General features: G+C 39.2%; 3 protein-coding genes across 4 annotated transcripts; 1 reads left to right on the forward strand and 2 right to left on the reverse strand.

The window, feature by feature from the left end:
* LOC311093032 (GTPase IMAP family member 8) lies at positions 1-5,027 on the forward strand. Of its 2 annotated transcripts, none has more exons than XM_084130108.1 (4): positions 1-294; positions 892-1,584; positions 2,962-3,543; positions 3,668-5,027. In XM_084130108.1, exons 1-4 carry the CDS (start codon positions 264-266, stop codon positions 3,718-3,720), a joined length of 1,359 nt encoding a protein of 452 aa, XP_083986234.1. In that variant the 5' UTR covers positions 1-263; the 3' UTR covers positions 3,721-5,027. The 2 variants fall into 2 exon arrangements, with proteins under 2 accessions (XP_083986234.1, XP_083986235.1); XM_084130109.1 differs by lacking the exon at positions 1-294 and adding an exon at positions 406-709.
* Positions 5,028-5,156: 129 nt separating this feature from the next.
* On the reverse strand, positions 5,157-7,993 carry atf4b (activating transcription factor 4b). Its single transcript, XM_084130125.1, has 3 exons — positions 7,839-7,993; positions 6,635-7,021; positions 5,157-6,521 (listed from the first exon to the last, which is right to left on the reverse strand). The coding sequence occupies exons 2-3, from the start codon at positions 6,921-6,923 to the stop codon at positions 5,542-5,544; spliced, it is 1,269 nt and encodes a 422-aa protein (XP_083986251.1). The 5' UTR covers positions 6,924-7,021; positions 7,839-7,993; the 3' UTR covers positions 5,157-5,541.
* Positions 7,994-8,570: 577 nt separating this feature from the next.
* prr15la (proline rich 15 like a) lies at positions 8,571-14,768 on the reverse strand. The gene is made up of 2 exons (XM_084114949.1): positions 14,628-14,768; positions 8,571-9,857 (listed from the first exon to the last, which is right to left on the reverse strand). Exon 2 carries the CDS (start codon positions 9,838-9,840, stop codon positions 9,514-9,516), a length of 327 nt encoding a protein of 108 aa, XP_083971075.1. The 5' UTR covers positions 9,841-9,857; positions 14,628-14,768; the 3' UTR covers positions 8,571-9,513.
* Between the last annotated feature and the right edge of the window lie 950 nt (positions 14,769-15,718).

A 15,718-nucleotide genomic window follows, 5' to 3' on the forward strand; every position in this document is an offset into this window, starting at 1 on the left:
GCTTGTATCATTTCATGAGGCAAAGAAAGTGAAAAAGAAGCAGAGAGAAAGGTTGTGAGGGTGTGATATAATCAGAAAATCTCTGGGAGAGCGGGGGAAATAGAGTAGGCGGGAGATAAGAGGGGAGAAAGCAATGTTTTGAGCACAGGCAACTGAGACAAAACAGCAAGAGAGAGAGAGAGAGAGAGAGAGAGAGAGAGAGAGAGAGAGAGTGAGAGTGAGAGAGTGAGAGAACAGGAGACAACGGACCAGCTAGACACAAGATGGCCACGGTCTCTTCTGATTTAAATGCTGGTAAGTGACATTAAAATGTAACTTTATTCGTATGTCAGACAATTTTTCACTTTCAAATCCCACCTACATAGGCAGCTGACTCACTTCCCCTCTGCATTACATGCACTTCCTGTGTCTCTGGGGATTTCTAATGCAGACAGGAGAGTCTCAGCTGTTTCTAGATCAGTTTGCCATCATACAAAAGCAGATGCCCACACAAATGTCATTGAAACTGATCTTGGTTCAGCATTAGAATGAGATCATAAGGCTAACGGTTTGGGTTAGAGGGATGGAGGTGAGCTGTTGAAACTGATGCAGCATTGCTGGAACAGTTATCATGTGCTGGACTGTACCAAAACAGGACACATGTGACTGAACTCTTGCAGAAAATAAAGGATGTGGTAGCATTGACAGAAACCTTTCTTATCTGTCAAATGTAAGTGTTTTAGGTTATTATTTTACAATCAGGTTACAAGGATATAGTTGTAATGCTCTGGGGTTGCTCAGAGTGTCAGAGTAAACAAATAGGAGTTGTGGATGTAGTCTGCATGGACTGAACTGCCTGTTGTTTTGATCACTTGCAATATAATTTTTGCTTTCATCTCTGTCTCTCAAAAGCAGAGGGATCCTCTCCACCCATGTGGCGCCTTCTGTTGCTGGGGTTCCAGGGCTCTGGTAAGACCTCAACACTGAATACCATCTTGAGCCAGGAGAAAAACCCATCTGAAAATTCCCAAACAGACCAACAACATTGGGTAGACATACTCACCTGGCGACTGTTGATTATTGACACCCCAGGATGGAATCTGGAAACCGAAGACACAACTGATGAGACGGACTCAGAGAACCAGCAGTCCTTCATTGATCAATGTTCTCCTGGTCCCCATGCCCTGCTGCTGGTGGTTCCCATCGGAGTTCCATTCACCGAAAACCACTGGCAAGGTCTTTGGGCCCGAGTTAGAGAACTGGGAGCAGGAATATGGAGGCACACCATGGTTTTGTTCACCTGTGCGGACCAGTTGCAGGATAAGGGTGTTGAGGAATTTATTGTGGATGGCGGGGCAGCGCTGCAGAGGTTGGTGGAGAGGTGTGGCTGCAGGTATCATGCCTTGGATAACACCTGCTCAGACAAAAGTGCTCAAGTTGCAGAGCTTTTACAAAAAGTCGAGGAAATGGTTCGGGAGAATCAAGGCTGGTTCTTTGAAATGGTGAGGCCAAGCCTTGGATTCAATGATGAAGAAAATGAAAGAGAAGAGGATGGAGTCCCAGACGTGGAGAGGACAGCAGCAATGTTTAGATCTCCACCAAGAGGTGAGTTTCGCATCCAGTGGCGGCGCCAGGGAGGAGCTAGGTGGTGCTGTAGCTCCCCCTATAATAGCCATAGCACCTGCCCAGCACCCCCAAGAATTGTCTGTAATTTTTTATATTTATATTTTAATGTCATGTTTGAATAGTCTTTTCATGTTGTTAAAAATAGGAATTAAATAATAATTTAAAAATCGCGAGCGGGGGCGCGGGCGCCGTGAGCGCTGAGCGAGCAGGAACGAGTAACGTTAGTTGTCGTCGAAAAAGATGGATAAAGCAAAAAAGCTGTCGGGGGATTAAAAATAGAAAAAGAAAGAGGGAAAAGGCGATGGCATGTCAATTGATGCGACAGCAGCTAAATAAGTGGATGGTGAAAGGCAACAGGTAGGATTTAAAGTGTGACGTCCAGGCATGTAGGCTACTGGCCATCGGGACTACCGGGAGACTCCCGGTGGGCCGACGTGCTTTTTGGGCCGATACATCTCTTTTTTTTCTTTTTTTTTCTTTTTCTTAACAGCCCATAAACGACGCCGTACATCGGCGGCCCATTCGTTTTGTTTTGTTTAATTGGCGGCGCATGGGTTAGTGCCGGTGTAATGCATTGGTCAAAAAAAGTCAGCATTAGTTTTTTTTTTCTGACACTCCATGAAACACGTAGATCAGCGGCCCATTGGTTCTTTTCTTGATTGACACTGGGCTGGCCCAATCACATTTTCAATCTGAAGTAGAAATACTCTTTCAAGTATAGAAATTAGTACAAAACTAATTATGAAAGTTTCCTTTATTTTTCAGTGCATTTGTTTTACAATATATGGCTATTACTATCATGGGATTAATATTATAACTATTATTATGTAGTAGTGTAATGTAGACTGACACTGTAACTAAAACAGGTTTGAATTTTTCTTTGTTTAATTTGCACACTGAATATGGGTTGGAGCTTTTAATTTTTAACTCTCAAAGTGCACCAGATTGATGATTGCCAAAATTGTTGCTGCATACCCCTCTGACACTGGGTAGTTGCGTCCCTGTCTATAGCCCTTGCGTTGAATACTTTTACATATACATACAGTATATATATGCTTATAGTCGTGGAACGAGTATAGTTAATGCAGGCGTGTATGCATCTGTATACCAAGGGTGGTCCGATGCGAACTCCATAATGAAACGCCCCAAAATTCAAAGCACCTTCTCTTAAGTGTTGAGCATCCCCATAGCACCTGCAACAGAAAATCTCTGGAGCCGCCACTGTTCGCATCTGATTCATTCTCTTGTACCTTTGTTTTGCTGGTACCTTTGCAGAATGTCTCCTTAGAACATGCAAAGTGCATTTTCATCATGTGAATTTCCTTTTGTTGCAATATCCCACTTTCTTTTTAACAGAGTTACGGGTTCTGCTAGTAGGCTGGCGTGGAGCAGGTAAGAGCTCTGCAGGTAATCTTCTACTGGGCTGTCGTGTGTTTGAATCAGGACGCCCCACTGAGGTGTCTGTCCGTCATCAAGCATTGGTTGCTGGTCGGCGCCTCACAATTGTTGACACACCAGGTTGGGATTGGTTCTCCGCCCACCGTACACCAAGGAACATTCAAAAAGAAATTAAACAAGGGGCAGGGCTTCTCCATCCTGGCCCACATGCACTATTACTGGTAATCCCTGTAGTCTCAACCCTCACTCCCAAAAAGAGGCAAGCCCTCAAGAGACATTTGGAAATGTTTGGCGAGGAGGCGTGTCTTCACACACTGGTGCTGTTTTCATGTGGCGATTGGCTGTATGGCACATCCATCGAGGATCACATCCAGCGGGATGGAGGAGAGCTGCTGAAACTGATGCAGCATTGCTGGAACTGTTATCATGTGCTGGACTGTACCAAAGCCAACAACGACAAGACACAGGTGACTGAACTCTTGCAGAAAATAGAGGAAATGGTAGCAGAGAATGGACAGAAACCTTTCTTACCTGTCAAATGTAAGTAGTTTGCATCTTATATTATTATTATTGTTGGTTTTCACATCAGGTTACATTATAATTTGTTCATATGAATATTTCTCATATATATGTAAAACCTGATCATTGCATCCTTGTTCTACAGTAAATCAAGAACTGGAAGAGGAGGAAACGAGTGGAAGATGCATTCTACAGTGAAATATAAGTCAACATAAAGTGCAACTCTGGTAAATCTAAGAGGAATGTGGAAGTTATTGAACTTTTTGATCCCAAAACAAGCGGTATTTATGCAACTGTTTATTACCCATAAGGCCATTCACACTGTTTGTATGTCATCTTGATAGAATTAGACTTACAGCCTACATTTCTGGCTCCTTGAGCAATGTTATGATTCAGTCACATTTTCATAAAGTTTTAAATTAAGAACATTCACTTTTGCTAGAAGCACGTAGCACTTTCTGGTGAAAAAAATCTTTACATAAACTTCTAATCCTGTGAGCTAGAGACCACAAATAACCGTACTCAAATACTGATACTATCGCCAAAAGCTTGCAATAGTTTCAGAGCTGATTATTTTCAAGTGATATGTAAAACGCATGGTGGAACCAGACAAACCAAATGACTATTCATTTCCACAGTGTAGCGCAGGACTCATACCCAGTATTGTACAGTATTTACACAACCTCGTCGTTTTTCATGCACATTCAAACAGTGTCAGATATTTAGTAAAACTGCACTTCACATAGTTGGAATATTGCTTACATTTATTTTGAATGCACTCACTATATTATCATAAAGTCTAAGTACTTGGCATTAAGTACACCTGGATTCTTGAATATACAATTGTTATACAGACTGTTCCATTGAGAACCTTAAGAACCTTGTGTTTTTTTATTTATGAATTTGATATGCTTAGCAACTACTTAGGACTTTGATGGCAGCATTACATTCTACCTAAACACATTTACCAATATGTTTTGAGCATTCAGGGAATGGATGTTACTATTGCATAGTAATATTTATCTTGTCCGCAAATATTCGGCGCAATGTGAGAATATACTACGAAATCCCAACTGCATTATATCAGCCACAAATGTGACTTTCAACTGGTTTGACTGAATATACTGAGATGACTAAAGAGTTTAGCTTTTGTATGCTTTTCACTTCATATTTTCATATTAATAAAGAATAATTTTGCATATCATGGGGTGTTTTTGTCAAATTCAGCTTCCAGGTTGAATTTCCTTAATCTCGGTTTGTGAAAGCCTAGAAAACAAAAAGAACCAAACTTATTTTTCTGCCAGCCATACACCAGTTTTCCTTGGTCATAAACAGTGGGGTTATGCTGTTTGTGGAAATTGTTTTTGACTAAATATATTTTTATACATTGAACTAATTTTAAGTTGTATACTATATGTCCCTTAAAGTATTCCATCTCTATCATGTGTACCTACTACTGAGGTAGTGAATTTGTCAAAAACAAATAAACAATTTTATAAAATACTAAAACTCATTTCTGCCCCCATTTCATAATAAAAAGATTAAAATGCACAATTTTTTTAAAAATGTTTATTACATAAATACCATTCAAGCTAACTGATATGCAGTGAAAGGCCCATACAACTACAAATATATTGAGTTCTACACAATTTAATAAATGCACACATAGCATCTCTATGAATAAAGTTAGTTTAAATATTAAGCATTTGTACAGCATAATTTCAATTGGGAAAATTCAAAACAAAGATCAACAGACAATGCACATTATATATAATAGTGCATACAACAGATATACAAGACAAAATAAATGCACTGGTACAAGAATATCAGGCTTTGCTGACATGCTTACAGGAAGCGTTTCTACTCAAGACAATAGTAAAGAATAGAAAAAAAAAAGGAATTTATTCAACCCTTCAAAAAATACTTTCTTTTAGGACCAACATCCCTAGTTTTCTGCACTTCAGGCTATGCTGAAACCGTCCATTTCTATCAGCTTCAAGCCTCTGTGTCCATTTCTTTCTATGACCTCACACTTCTGCTCTCTCTTGCCCTCTTGACTTCTTCCATTAGCTCTTTCAAATACTGGATCTCTTTAGCAATGGACTCTGCCTTTTCTGTCAGCTCTTGATTCCTCTCCTCCAGGACCGCACACTCTGACTGGAGACAATCTTGCTCTGCACGCTTTTTCTGTCGGTAGCGGGTTGCCGCAGTCTTGTTCTGCTCCATTTTCTTCAGCTTTTTCTTTTCAACCACAACCTTTGAGCCACTGGCTGACTTCACTCTTCCTGAGAGGGTAGGCAGCTCTGACTGCTGATTTTGGGTGGGCTTAGAATCGGGTGTGGAGTAGGGCTTCACCCTAGAAGAGCGAGACTGGGGAGACGTTGGGGTTTGTGGGTCGGGGGAAGTTGAACTCTGGGAATTTTCAACAACCATCTCACCTGGAAGGGTAATCATCGCATTAACCTCCTCTTTGGGAGAAAGTACAAGAACAATGCGGGTTGGGGTGAGTGACAGAACTATTTTGGGCACCTGCATCTCGACGGGGGGTGGACTCTGAACTTCAGCTATGTCTACCTCGCAACCAAGCTCAAGAGTATCAGTAGGGGACTCTGGTGGAAGGATGGAAGGTGATGGGACCGGGGAGGCCGGTTCAGACTTTATCTCAAACTCAGCCTGGGGCTCAGGGACCACAGAGGAGGAATCTGAAATTTCACAGGGTGATGATGGAATGAAAGGAGTAGCAACTGGAGTATTCAAAGTGAAGGAAAAGTTGGAAAGTTGATCGATTTCAGGGACAGACGCTGCTGGAGAGGGTGAAGGCGTATTGTCAGAAGCTACAGGCAGGGACTCCAGGTCTATCTGTGACTCTAGAGAAGTGATGAGCTCCTCAGGAGAACTGGGTGGATCCTCAGAATCATAGGAGCCTATCAGAGACTCCAGATCAAACTCACTCAAATCAATTCGCTCTGTCATCCAATCCATTTCACTGAATGAATGATCTGAAATGGGGGAGAAAAAAAGTTAAATATGATTGCATGTTTAAACTATTAGTATGCTGAAACTAGGGCACTTGTAGGCATAGGCCTATTTGAAATAAATTACTAAACCTCACCATTGCCATGATTATCTAGGCACAGCTCATCTGAGGGGAACCAGGCCAGAGACAGCTGATTGAGCCCAGCCTTCTCCCCCCTCTGAATGGAGGGAGGAGTGCAGGGTGGGGAGAGAGAGGGAAGTGGAGAGGAAGAGAAAGATGAGAGGGGCGATTCAGCGCCTCCGAGAGGAAGAACCTCCTCATCTTTATCTAGGAAAGACCCCAGAGGGTCAGCCATCGGTGATGATGGGTCCCAAAGAAGGACCTCCATATCGTCCTGGCCAAACCGTGAGCTCATCAAAGACATGGCTATCTATTTCAAGTTGAATCAACGAGTCTTCTACTGAGAATTCGAATAATCTCGTGCTGTCAGGTGCAGCAGAAGTCAGAGTTGCCACGAAGGACCTGCAAACATATATTAAAAGTAGTTAATCACTTGTATAACAATTTTATAAATGTAAACAAATACAAAAGCTATAAAAAATAAAAAAGTAACACCTTTTAAAGAAAAAATAATAATAAAGCCTCATTAGTTATTCCTGACTAACAATGACATCATCTGCCCACAACCTACCCATATATGGACATTACCACGTGACGTTCTTTATCTCTTACTGTCAGCAGACTGGGGTCCATTTTTAAAATCTCAACACCAATTTTACAGAAGCCAAATCTCATGGCTTTTTATAAGATCTTAAAATTAGCTGAAACTGTTGTTTGAGGTAAAAGGTACGCCGATGTTGTGTTATCAAGGTGGATAAAGACTCCGCCATTTCAGGGACTTGCCGCTCCCTTTTCAGGAACGTACGCCATTTTATAAAGAGCACGAGGTGACAAAGAAACGTCAATTAAACTATCTCGCTCATGTTTATTTTGAATTAAACTCATTCAGGCGTGTTGAAGATCAATTCACTATACAAGATAAAAACATTATGGTACATTTTAAAACAGGAATGACTACGAATTCATCGACCGACGTTGTCACTGTCGAGTAGACATATGGTGCTTTAAGCGCGAGACGCGGTCATGACAATATTCGCGAACAATTTCCATAATCTATTAAAATCAATACATCCACAATATATATTTAAGTCGCATACGGAATAACCTGAAAACATGAATGGCCATAAGGATACGCTATTTAATGTTACACACCCGCCCAATCGGGTGGGTGGAGACGATCGTGACATTTTAAGGCAAAAACAATTAAAAGTATACTTACGCCATTTTTATATAAATGTATGGAGCCAGTGCACAATGTTGATGCACTGAGGAGTTTGAGCGCTGTCTACAGGCAGCAGGTCACACGGCCATTTCGGCGGAGAGCAGAATCGCTCGGATATCAACAATAATCAGCTGTGAGAAGAACGGAACTGCAGGTGATGACGTCGAGTCGATGTTTATATAGAGCCGCAGTGCCGCTCAGACATATCCTTCCGCCAGGGAGTTTAGTTTTGTGTTACTGGGCGCAGACAACATATAGATCTATCACTTTTAGTCTATTTGTATCATAATGCGTAGGAGAAATAATTCATTCAAAAATATTTTGAGATCACCTAGTCTTTTTGTTAATATCAAATGAGGGAAACGTATGGTATTGGGCTAAGACACATCATTGTAAAGAATAATCAGAGTCCGACTGTTGATATCAACATTATATTTGGCTGTCTGCCGATAGATTGACAAATAAATGTGTCATGGGCACAAAGTCAATCAAAACAAACATTTCAGGGAAGGTTACATTCTCCTCATGTAGTGTGGATCTGTCGCTCTCTGCTGGACGAAAACTAAACAACTGGGCGAGTCTTGCCTCGGTTGTTTTTTATGGCATTTTGTTATGGAAAAAAAGACAACGGAAAGAAAAGGCCGTTGCTCTTGCTGATGGCAAAACTAAATAAAGAGACGAAATAGGTTGTAGTAAACAGGCAGGACAAGTAGTAATTTGTTTAGTGGTTCTATTTCAAACACATTTTTTTTAGAGAAATTAAACAGAAATTTACACAATAAAATACTCACATCTTGAATGCATTCTTTTATTATCTAGAGGTATTAAACAACACTTAATTATTATTATTTTTTACAAAATACCAGCTAAGCAAACTAGACACTGTGCAAATATATGAAAATTTCTTTTAACATAAAAACACAGTATTTAGACTAAAATTGAAAACCCCACCATGGATTGAATTCAATAAACTCCAATTGAATTCAATAAACTCTCTGTACAATAAATATCAACCAAGATCAAATATCATAATTAAACCTGAAACATCAACACAGACATAAAATAGTGTATTATCGCAACAGGCACATGTATTCAAAAAATAGATTTTGGTCTAGTTTGGGGTTCAGAGGCCATAAAACAGAGGCTGTTTGAAATTGATAACAATCTATTTTATATAATTAGCTACCATTTAAATTTGTAGGCTAAATAAAAGTCATATAATCCTTTAAAATAGTAGCGTATTGTTGCTGATAATATTCCTTAAATCTTTTGAATCAAAAGTGCTTTGGATGCAATTGTAGTTTTCAGCATATAAAATATAATAAGCACTATCATTACTGATATCTTGTGCTGATATGATTGATTTGATTCCCTCTCAGTGTACTTCTCTTTTCTAAACATTTGCTAAATGTCAGCCTTTCATCAGATGACCACAATGCAGTCCTGCCGTGTGTATCTGTGAAGAAACCTGATCTTTGGGTTTATGCCTGTCTTTGTTCCCAAACATTAGTATAGATCAGTCACTAATTCATTCAGCGATCCTTTTCTTGCTTCAGGCTCAGCCTCAGGTGATTGTGAACAGCAGAGGACATCAATGGAAGAGTGCTGCATAGACCAAGGCCCTCTTGAGCTGTTTTACACATACACATGCTAGTGTGTTTACACAGTGACTCTATTTTCCAGTTGTATTATTCTCGCTAGTTTCTCCCTCAGGGAACAGGTCAGGGTTTTCTGCTAGCGTAGAGCGGATTCTCTTCTTCTCTTTAAAGCGGCCCGAATGTGAGACCTTCACGTGGCGTCCCTTTGTCGCCGTTTTGTCCACGATGCGCTCCAAACGGGCGTTAAACTGGCTGTCCGCAGCTGCGTCGGGTGTCCCGGGTGTGTCCCCGGCGTTGCTGCTGTGGTCTCCAGGGATTTCGTACAGCACTTTCGGCTCTGATTTCTTCTTACGCAAGAAGGTCAGTTTCCACCAGGCCGGTGCAGGTTCTGCGGTCGCCATCGAGATGAAAACAGACTCTGCAAGGAGGACAGAAAGAGAGATTTATATACATGAACGTGTTATTTTTATGATTAAAGACCAAACAGTATGCCTAAATAAGCAAATGAACGATAGTCAGCTTGTTTTTTGGTTAACCAGCTGTTTTATTTAAACATAAAATGTAAAAATAGTCATAATGTGTAAGCTGAGGCCTGAGGGTGTGAGCTAATACTAATGTAAGATCTGTGTCTTGCATTAGAAGGGGCAGCCGCAAATGAATTTTTTAGTGTAACTCAATAAGCACCATATGGCAGAGGTATGATAGGGTTTTAACCTGAGGAGTTCTGGTTACAGGCCTCAAATTTCACTCACTCTGCACTGAAGCTATATGCTAGGAGGATGGAAATGCTATAGACCATGCTAATGCTAAATGACAGAGCACTTGTGCTTATGGTGCATTCAAGTCATCTTGGGAAGTTCGTATTTACGAGTTGGGAAGTCGTGTTTACGATGTCAGGTTCACTTTCGTCGGAGAAAGATGGCGGTGTGCCTTCTCTTAATTAGCCTAACCACACAAAAATACAGCAAGGTTTTTAAACTCTACTTCTAAAATGAAGAACAAAGAATGAAAGAACATAAAGAATTAATTTATGAAGCCACTGTGAACTTTATCGTTACATATTATATTGTTATTTTACAATGCTATCAAATTTTGTGCAGGCAGTCAGCTTATTTTGTTGTAAACAAGCCTGACAATGTCACTGCTAAATACCTATAAGTATTGTGGTATTCCGCCATGTTTCTCACTGACACGCCCCAAACTGGTAAATATTCCCTCTCATACAACATTGTGGTGGCGTTCATGTGCGTTCAACTCGTAAATACGATCTTTCTGACGTGACTTGAACACAATTAGTAGCCTACAGCTTATTTTATCTTTTTGAATGAATAAAATTGACGATGTATGCTAGTTTTTTTAATGTTCACTCAAAAATACAGTAAAAACTCTAATATTGTGAAATATTATTACAATTTAAAATAACTGATTTCTCTTTTAGTGTCACATGATCCTCCAGAAAAGACGCTGATTTGGTGCTGAAGAAACATGTTTTATTATTATCAATAATGTTGAAAACAGTTGTGCTGCTTAATTTTTTTGGAAACCGTGATACATTTTTCAGGATTTTTTGATGACTATTAAGTTCAAAGAACAGCATTTATTTGAAACAGAACTCTTTTGTGACGTTTTTACTGTCACATTTGATTGGGTCCTTGCTGAATAAAAATATTAATTTCTTTAAAAGAGAGAGAGAGAGAAATCTTACTGACCCCAAACTTTTGAATGGTAAATTTGTACTTCAATAAAACTGTAAAGGTTGATTATGGTGATTCACTTTGAAATCATTAACACTGTTAACTCGACTAAACATTTTGTTAAATGGACCTAATCATATTTAATAAACAAGAGGATGCTAATTCTTTAGAAATTTGTAACTGTCTCCATTCAGGCCATACGTGAACACACTCATTATAGCATCTGACCTCATGAGACTTCACTTCTTAGGTCTGACTGCTGCAGCTGGTTTCATTTTAGCCACAATATTCAGTGTGTTGTAGATTTGACGTGATTAATTCATTCATTTACGTGATTTTACACAGTCCATTGTTGTGTTAAGAGCTCACGTTCAGAGACAGTTTATGGTTCATACATACACATGCTAGAATGGCTTCTTTGAAGTAAACCATTACAATAAAAGCAAGCACGCCTTTGACATACACGCTGAAACACTGTCCAAATGAAACTTCGTATGATATTGTGAGGTTTACCGCACACTTTTTCACACAAAGACAACGATAAACAAACACTTTGAGCTGCATATCCTGGAAAAGTTTATTGCTTTACTGTCCATGGTCATATCTCAAACTGAATCAGCCTTCTGTGAAATGTAAAAATGAACTCAACCACACTCAAATTCACACAAAACTGCTGTAGCATGTGACAATATCCATTGACGGGAAAGGCTTGGCTCTGTTGCTTAGCAACAAAGTGGTCATTTTCATACAGTATGCTAATTTCTGTGCGTTCTCTCAGGGCTTTGACTCTTGCTCCTGCTTTTATGTTTACGAGAGCAAACAGAGATCAGGTGGTGCCGGCCAGCTCCCTTTCAACCTTACAGCCTTGTTTTTCTGACGCTTTTAACCTTATAAAAAGAGGCCATTTAATCCAGATGGTTTTAACAATAAGCCATATTGCATTAGCTCTATATTTGAAAAGCTATAAGTATGCATTTTATAAAAATCTTTGATTTGGTTGTTCAAAAAGTGATGCCAGCTCTTAATAAACTACACAAAGCCTTGAATTTTGCACATTTATCACTTGCAATTATATAGAATAAGTTATAATACAAACATGGATTTTCAAATGTTCTGTATCAATGCACCCCAATGCACTAATCAGTTTTACCATGGGAAATATTATGGTTTAGTCAGGATTTGGATATGGAAGTTTTGTCTTTGCACGCAAAAGGAACTTATATACAAAGCACATGGACACTCCATGTTGTTAGCATGTGGTTTTCATATGAAAATAAAAATAATGATAAGGTTCAAGGAAATCATTATTCAGAGGGAAAAGCAAGTGTTTTCCGGGAACATGTCAATGGAGCAGGAACTTTTCTGTGAGCTGATAATTCAAGGATTTGATAAGATTTACATATCACGATAATGTAGAAAACCAAGGCTTTGGTGTGGCAAAATCTAACTTCTGATTTGTCTTGTTATGCAAACTACGGACAGCTTGTTCATTTCTAAAGTATTTAAAAAAAAATCAGGCAGCAATGATAACGATACAAAGAACATTTAGTTTCAACAGAAGCTCCCATGAGAAATAGCAGTCTCTGTAGTCATCCTGATTAATTAATTATTCCTGTCGGTGGTTGGAAAAAACATCAGGTGTTAACTGGAGGTCTTTGGAGAGCTTCGCTCGGGGAACAGTCACACTCTGAGGAACTGAGGTAAATACATTCTTGTGTTTAATCTTGCAGGCCCAAATTGTGCATTGGCATCCATTTCACAAAGTAGTTCAGGTTTATTTTTATGTCGTTTTACTCTCACTCCTTTTAGAAATAAGTCCCTATGCGCGAGAGTAAAAGTAAAGGTTCTTTTACTGGCATCGATGGTTCCATGAAGAACCTCTAACATCCATGGAAAATGGATTGTTCAATATACTGTAAAAAAAAAAGTTCTTTAGATTATTCAAATGTTTCTACACTAAGAAAAAAAAAATTCTTTTAGAACTGTTCACTGAAAGGTTCTCTAGGGAATGCAAATGGTTCCGCTATATGACATCACTGGGAAAAAAACCCTTTTGGATTTTTCTAAAGAGAGTAGCTAAAAAGGAGGAAAATGAAACTGGTCAGAAGTTTCCACAGAGAAAAAAATCTCCCCAGACTATCTGGAGATCTCGATTCAGATGTCTCTTCTTCAAAAAAAAAAAAAAAAAACCCAACTCAAATAAGACAATTGTTGACCTAAAGTAAGAGTATATTGAATGTGTAGTGCAGATCATTTGAGAGTTTGAGCTCATATTGAGATCTGACTTTTGATTGCAGACTTTGGAGATAGCGAATCTGAACATAGATTGAGACTTAGTTGAACTTGAGATCTCTTCTGAAAGTGTAGAGGAGACTTGTGAGATCATTGGGGCTTTTTCTCAGGAGAAAAGGTCTCATACAAAACTGAAAGTTTTTCATTTTCCTTCCAATGGGGAGAGGGCAGTTTTTGTGTATAAATACATAAAGCAGGCAGCAGAGGCACTAAACACTAAACTAAACTAAAAATCGCATTTGCTTGTGACTTCATAACGTCATTCGTTTCAAGCATCTCTTCAGTGAATTAAACCGTTGGTATTCTTCTATGAATGCCACTAATTATAGAGAGACTCACTTTAAAGCGCCATGACAGGTTTAAAAAGCGAGGCTGTGAGGGAAAGACTTGCCGTGTTTTCAATGGCATCTGCTGTAAAAATCTGTATAAAGCTCCTATCACTTTACACAGCTTATATTGTCAGGAGTTTTTTGTCTACTGAAATTTTCTTGGAAAGATATTTTTGCAGTGTTTCGTCAGCAGAACAATTCAAAAACACATCAAATATCAGTACAACCCACTGAAGAGATGCTTGTCTATCACTCACAGCCCCGCTTTCATTCCTGCTAAAAATCAATGTTTGTGGATTGGTTTAATTTCAATTGAATTAGTTCAGGAGGTCAGAACTTTCTTGGCTGGATTCCTTCCCAATGCAATGTTTTTGTCAGGCTTAATAAGTAAATTCAAAATCCGCTCAGAGACGTTCATCTTGGCCGCTAAACTTACTATTGACACAATTGAAAGAAATGTTTTGCATTTCAAAGTGTTCACTTGATTGCAATAACCCCCAACACACACACACACACACACACACACACACACACACACACTCATCTCAGGCTCCTCATTATGCATGGTTAGTCAGTGATAAAGGTTCACTGTTTGCTATGAATGAGTAATCATGTGTCTGTCCAAAGGTTATTAAAATTCACAGCTCATTCTTCTCATCGAACTTAATATCAATTCCCATTTGATCAGCATTTTTTTCTTTCTAGAACTCAGTATTAGTTTCCATTTGATTTTACCTTTAGCAAACAAGTAACACAGTAACTTATCTGTAAACAAATTAATATGAAACTAAATGCAACTGGATGATATTCCATGGAGTTTAAAGAGTTCTTCCCCTCCAGTGAATTCTGGTAGCTATAATAAGCCTCTCTCACCTGCGCAGGTCAATGTACGTCCGCTGAGATACTTGTTATCTGGTTTAGAGGGGTCACTATCCTTTGGTTCGGTTGAGTCCAGCAGGTGAGGTCATCGCCGTAGAGGACCCAGCTTTTAATTATAGTTTCTGTCTCTTCTCTTCTGCCTCCTCTCCAGCTTGGCTGTCCCTCTCGCTCTCTCTGGCAAGCAGGTGTAGATTCACAGGTGCATGTCTCCTCCCACAGACACCCACACCAGGCTCCTCCTCCCTCTGCCTGATAAACAGGCTTATGTCACATCAGCCTCATGGAACAATAGCTAAAATATATAGCCTACTTGGATTGGGTGTAGAAGATTAATGACTGGATCAGCTTTTGATATTACATTAGCTAATATTTAAGAGGCTATAGTTAATGGCCATTGGGAATGTGATCAGCAGGGATTGTGTTAATAATAGTAGTGCATGACTTTTTCTCTCTTTTTTAAGATTCTCAGGCTTCCAGTGCTTTCTTGTTCAATTTTTTTTTAAAATAAATAAATAGCATTTAATGTATCTTGAAATTTTTCAAGTAACTATAAATTTACAATAAAATATCTGAGTTAATTTTTCAAATAAGTTACTTTGTTTTCTCATTTAATGGCTGACAGCTCTCCTGTCAGTGAGAAATCGAGAGAAAGGTGCAGAGGCGTTGTGTGTAAACATGATGGTTATTTTAGTTCAAGACTAAGGGTTCGTTTAACGATGTACAAAAATGGAAAAGTTCTCTCTTTGTACTTTTCACGTGTACAGACAACACCATTGTCAAAACAATCCCTGTTCCCACGGATCCGCAAAAACACTGTATTCACTTTGAAACACTACGCACCAATAGACTGAACATGTAATAGCCTACTCATGAGCATGACGTCACCATTTTCACAAATTCACATTTTTGTAGTTTACACAGGATGATATCGTTTTCAAAAACTTGCAATTTGAAACCCGTTTTCAAAAGTTTGCGTTTTCAGGCTCCCGAAATGCTGTTGTCGTGTAAATTAACGGCCAAAACACGTAAAAAGTTTTATGTTAAAAACTGTGCTGTGTAAACGGCACATTATTGTGAGCATGCTT

Source organism: Abramis brama (assembly GCF_963993115.1).
Source record: "Abramis brama genome assembly, chromosome: 1".
Lineage (NCBI taxonomy): Eukaryota > Metazoa > Chordata > Actinopteri > Cypriniformes > Leuciscidae > Abramis > Abramis brama.

What these genes read in the sequence shown, in the direction of transcription:
- prr15la (XM_084114949.1), bottom strand. Translation starts at nt 9,840, where the DNA reads ATGGCGACCGCAGAACCTGCACCGGCCTGGTGGAAACTGACCTTCTTG.
- atf4b (XM_084130125.1), bottom strand. Translation starts at nt 6,923, where the DNA reads ATGTCTTTGATGAGCTCACGGTTTGGCCAGGACGATATGGAGGTCCTT. An exon ending in CCTAGATAATCATGGCAATG is followed by an intron (nt 6,522 to 6,634) that starts GTGAGGTTTAGT and finishes CCCCCATTTCAG; the next exon opens with ATCATTCATTCAGTGAAATG.
- LOC311093032 (XM_084130108.1), top strand. Translation starts at nt 264, where the DNA reads ATGGCCACGGTCTCTTCTGATTTAAATGCTG. An exon ending in CTCTTCTGATTTAAATGCTG is followed by an intron (nt 295 to 891) that starts GTAAGTGACATT and finishes GTCTCTCAAAAG; the next exon opens with CAGAGGGATCCTCTCCACCC. An exon ending in ACCTTTCTTACCTGTCAAAT is followed by an intron (nt 3,544 to 3,667) that starts GTAAGTAGTTTG and finishes CTTGTTCTACAG; the next exon opens with TAAATCAAGAACTGGAAGAG.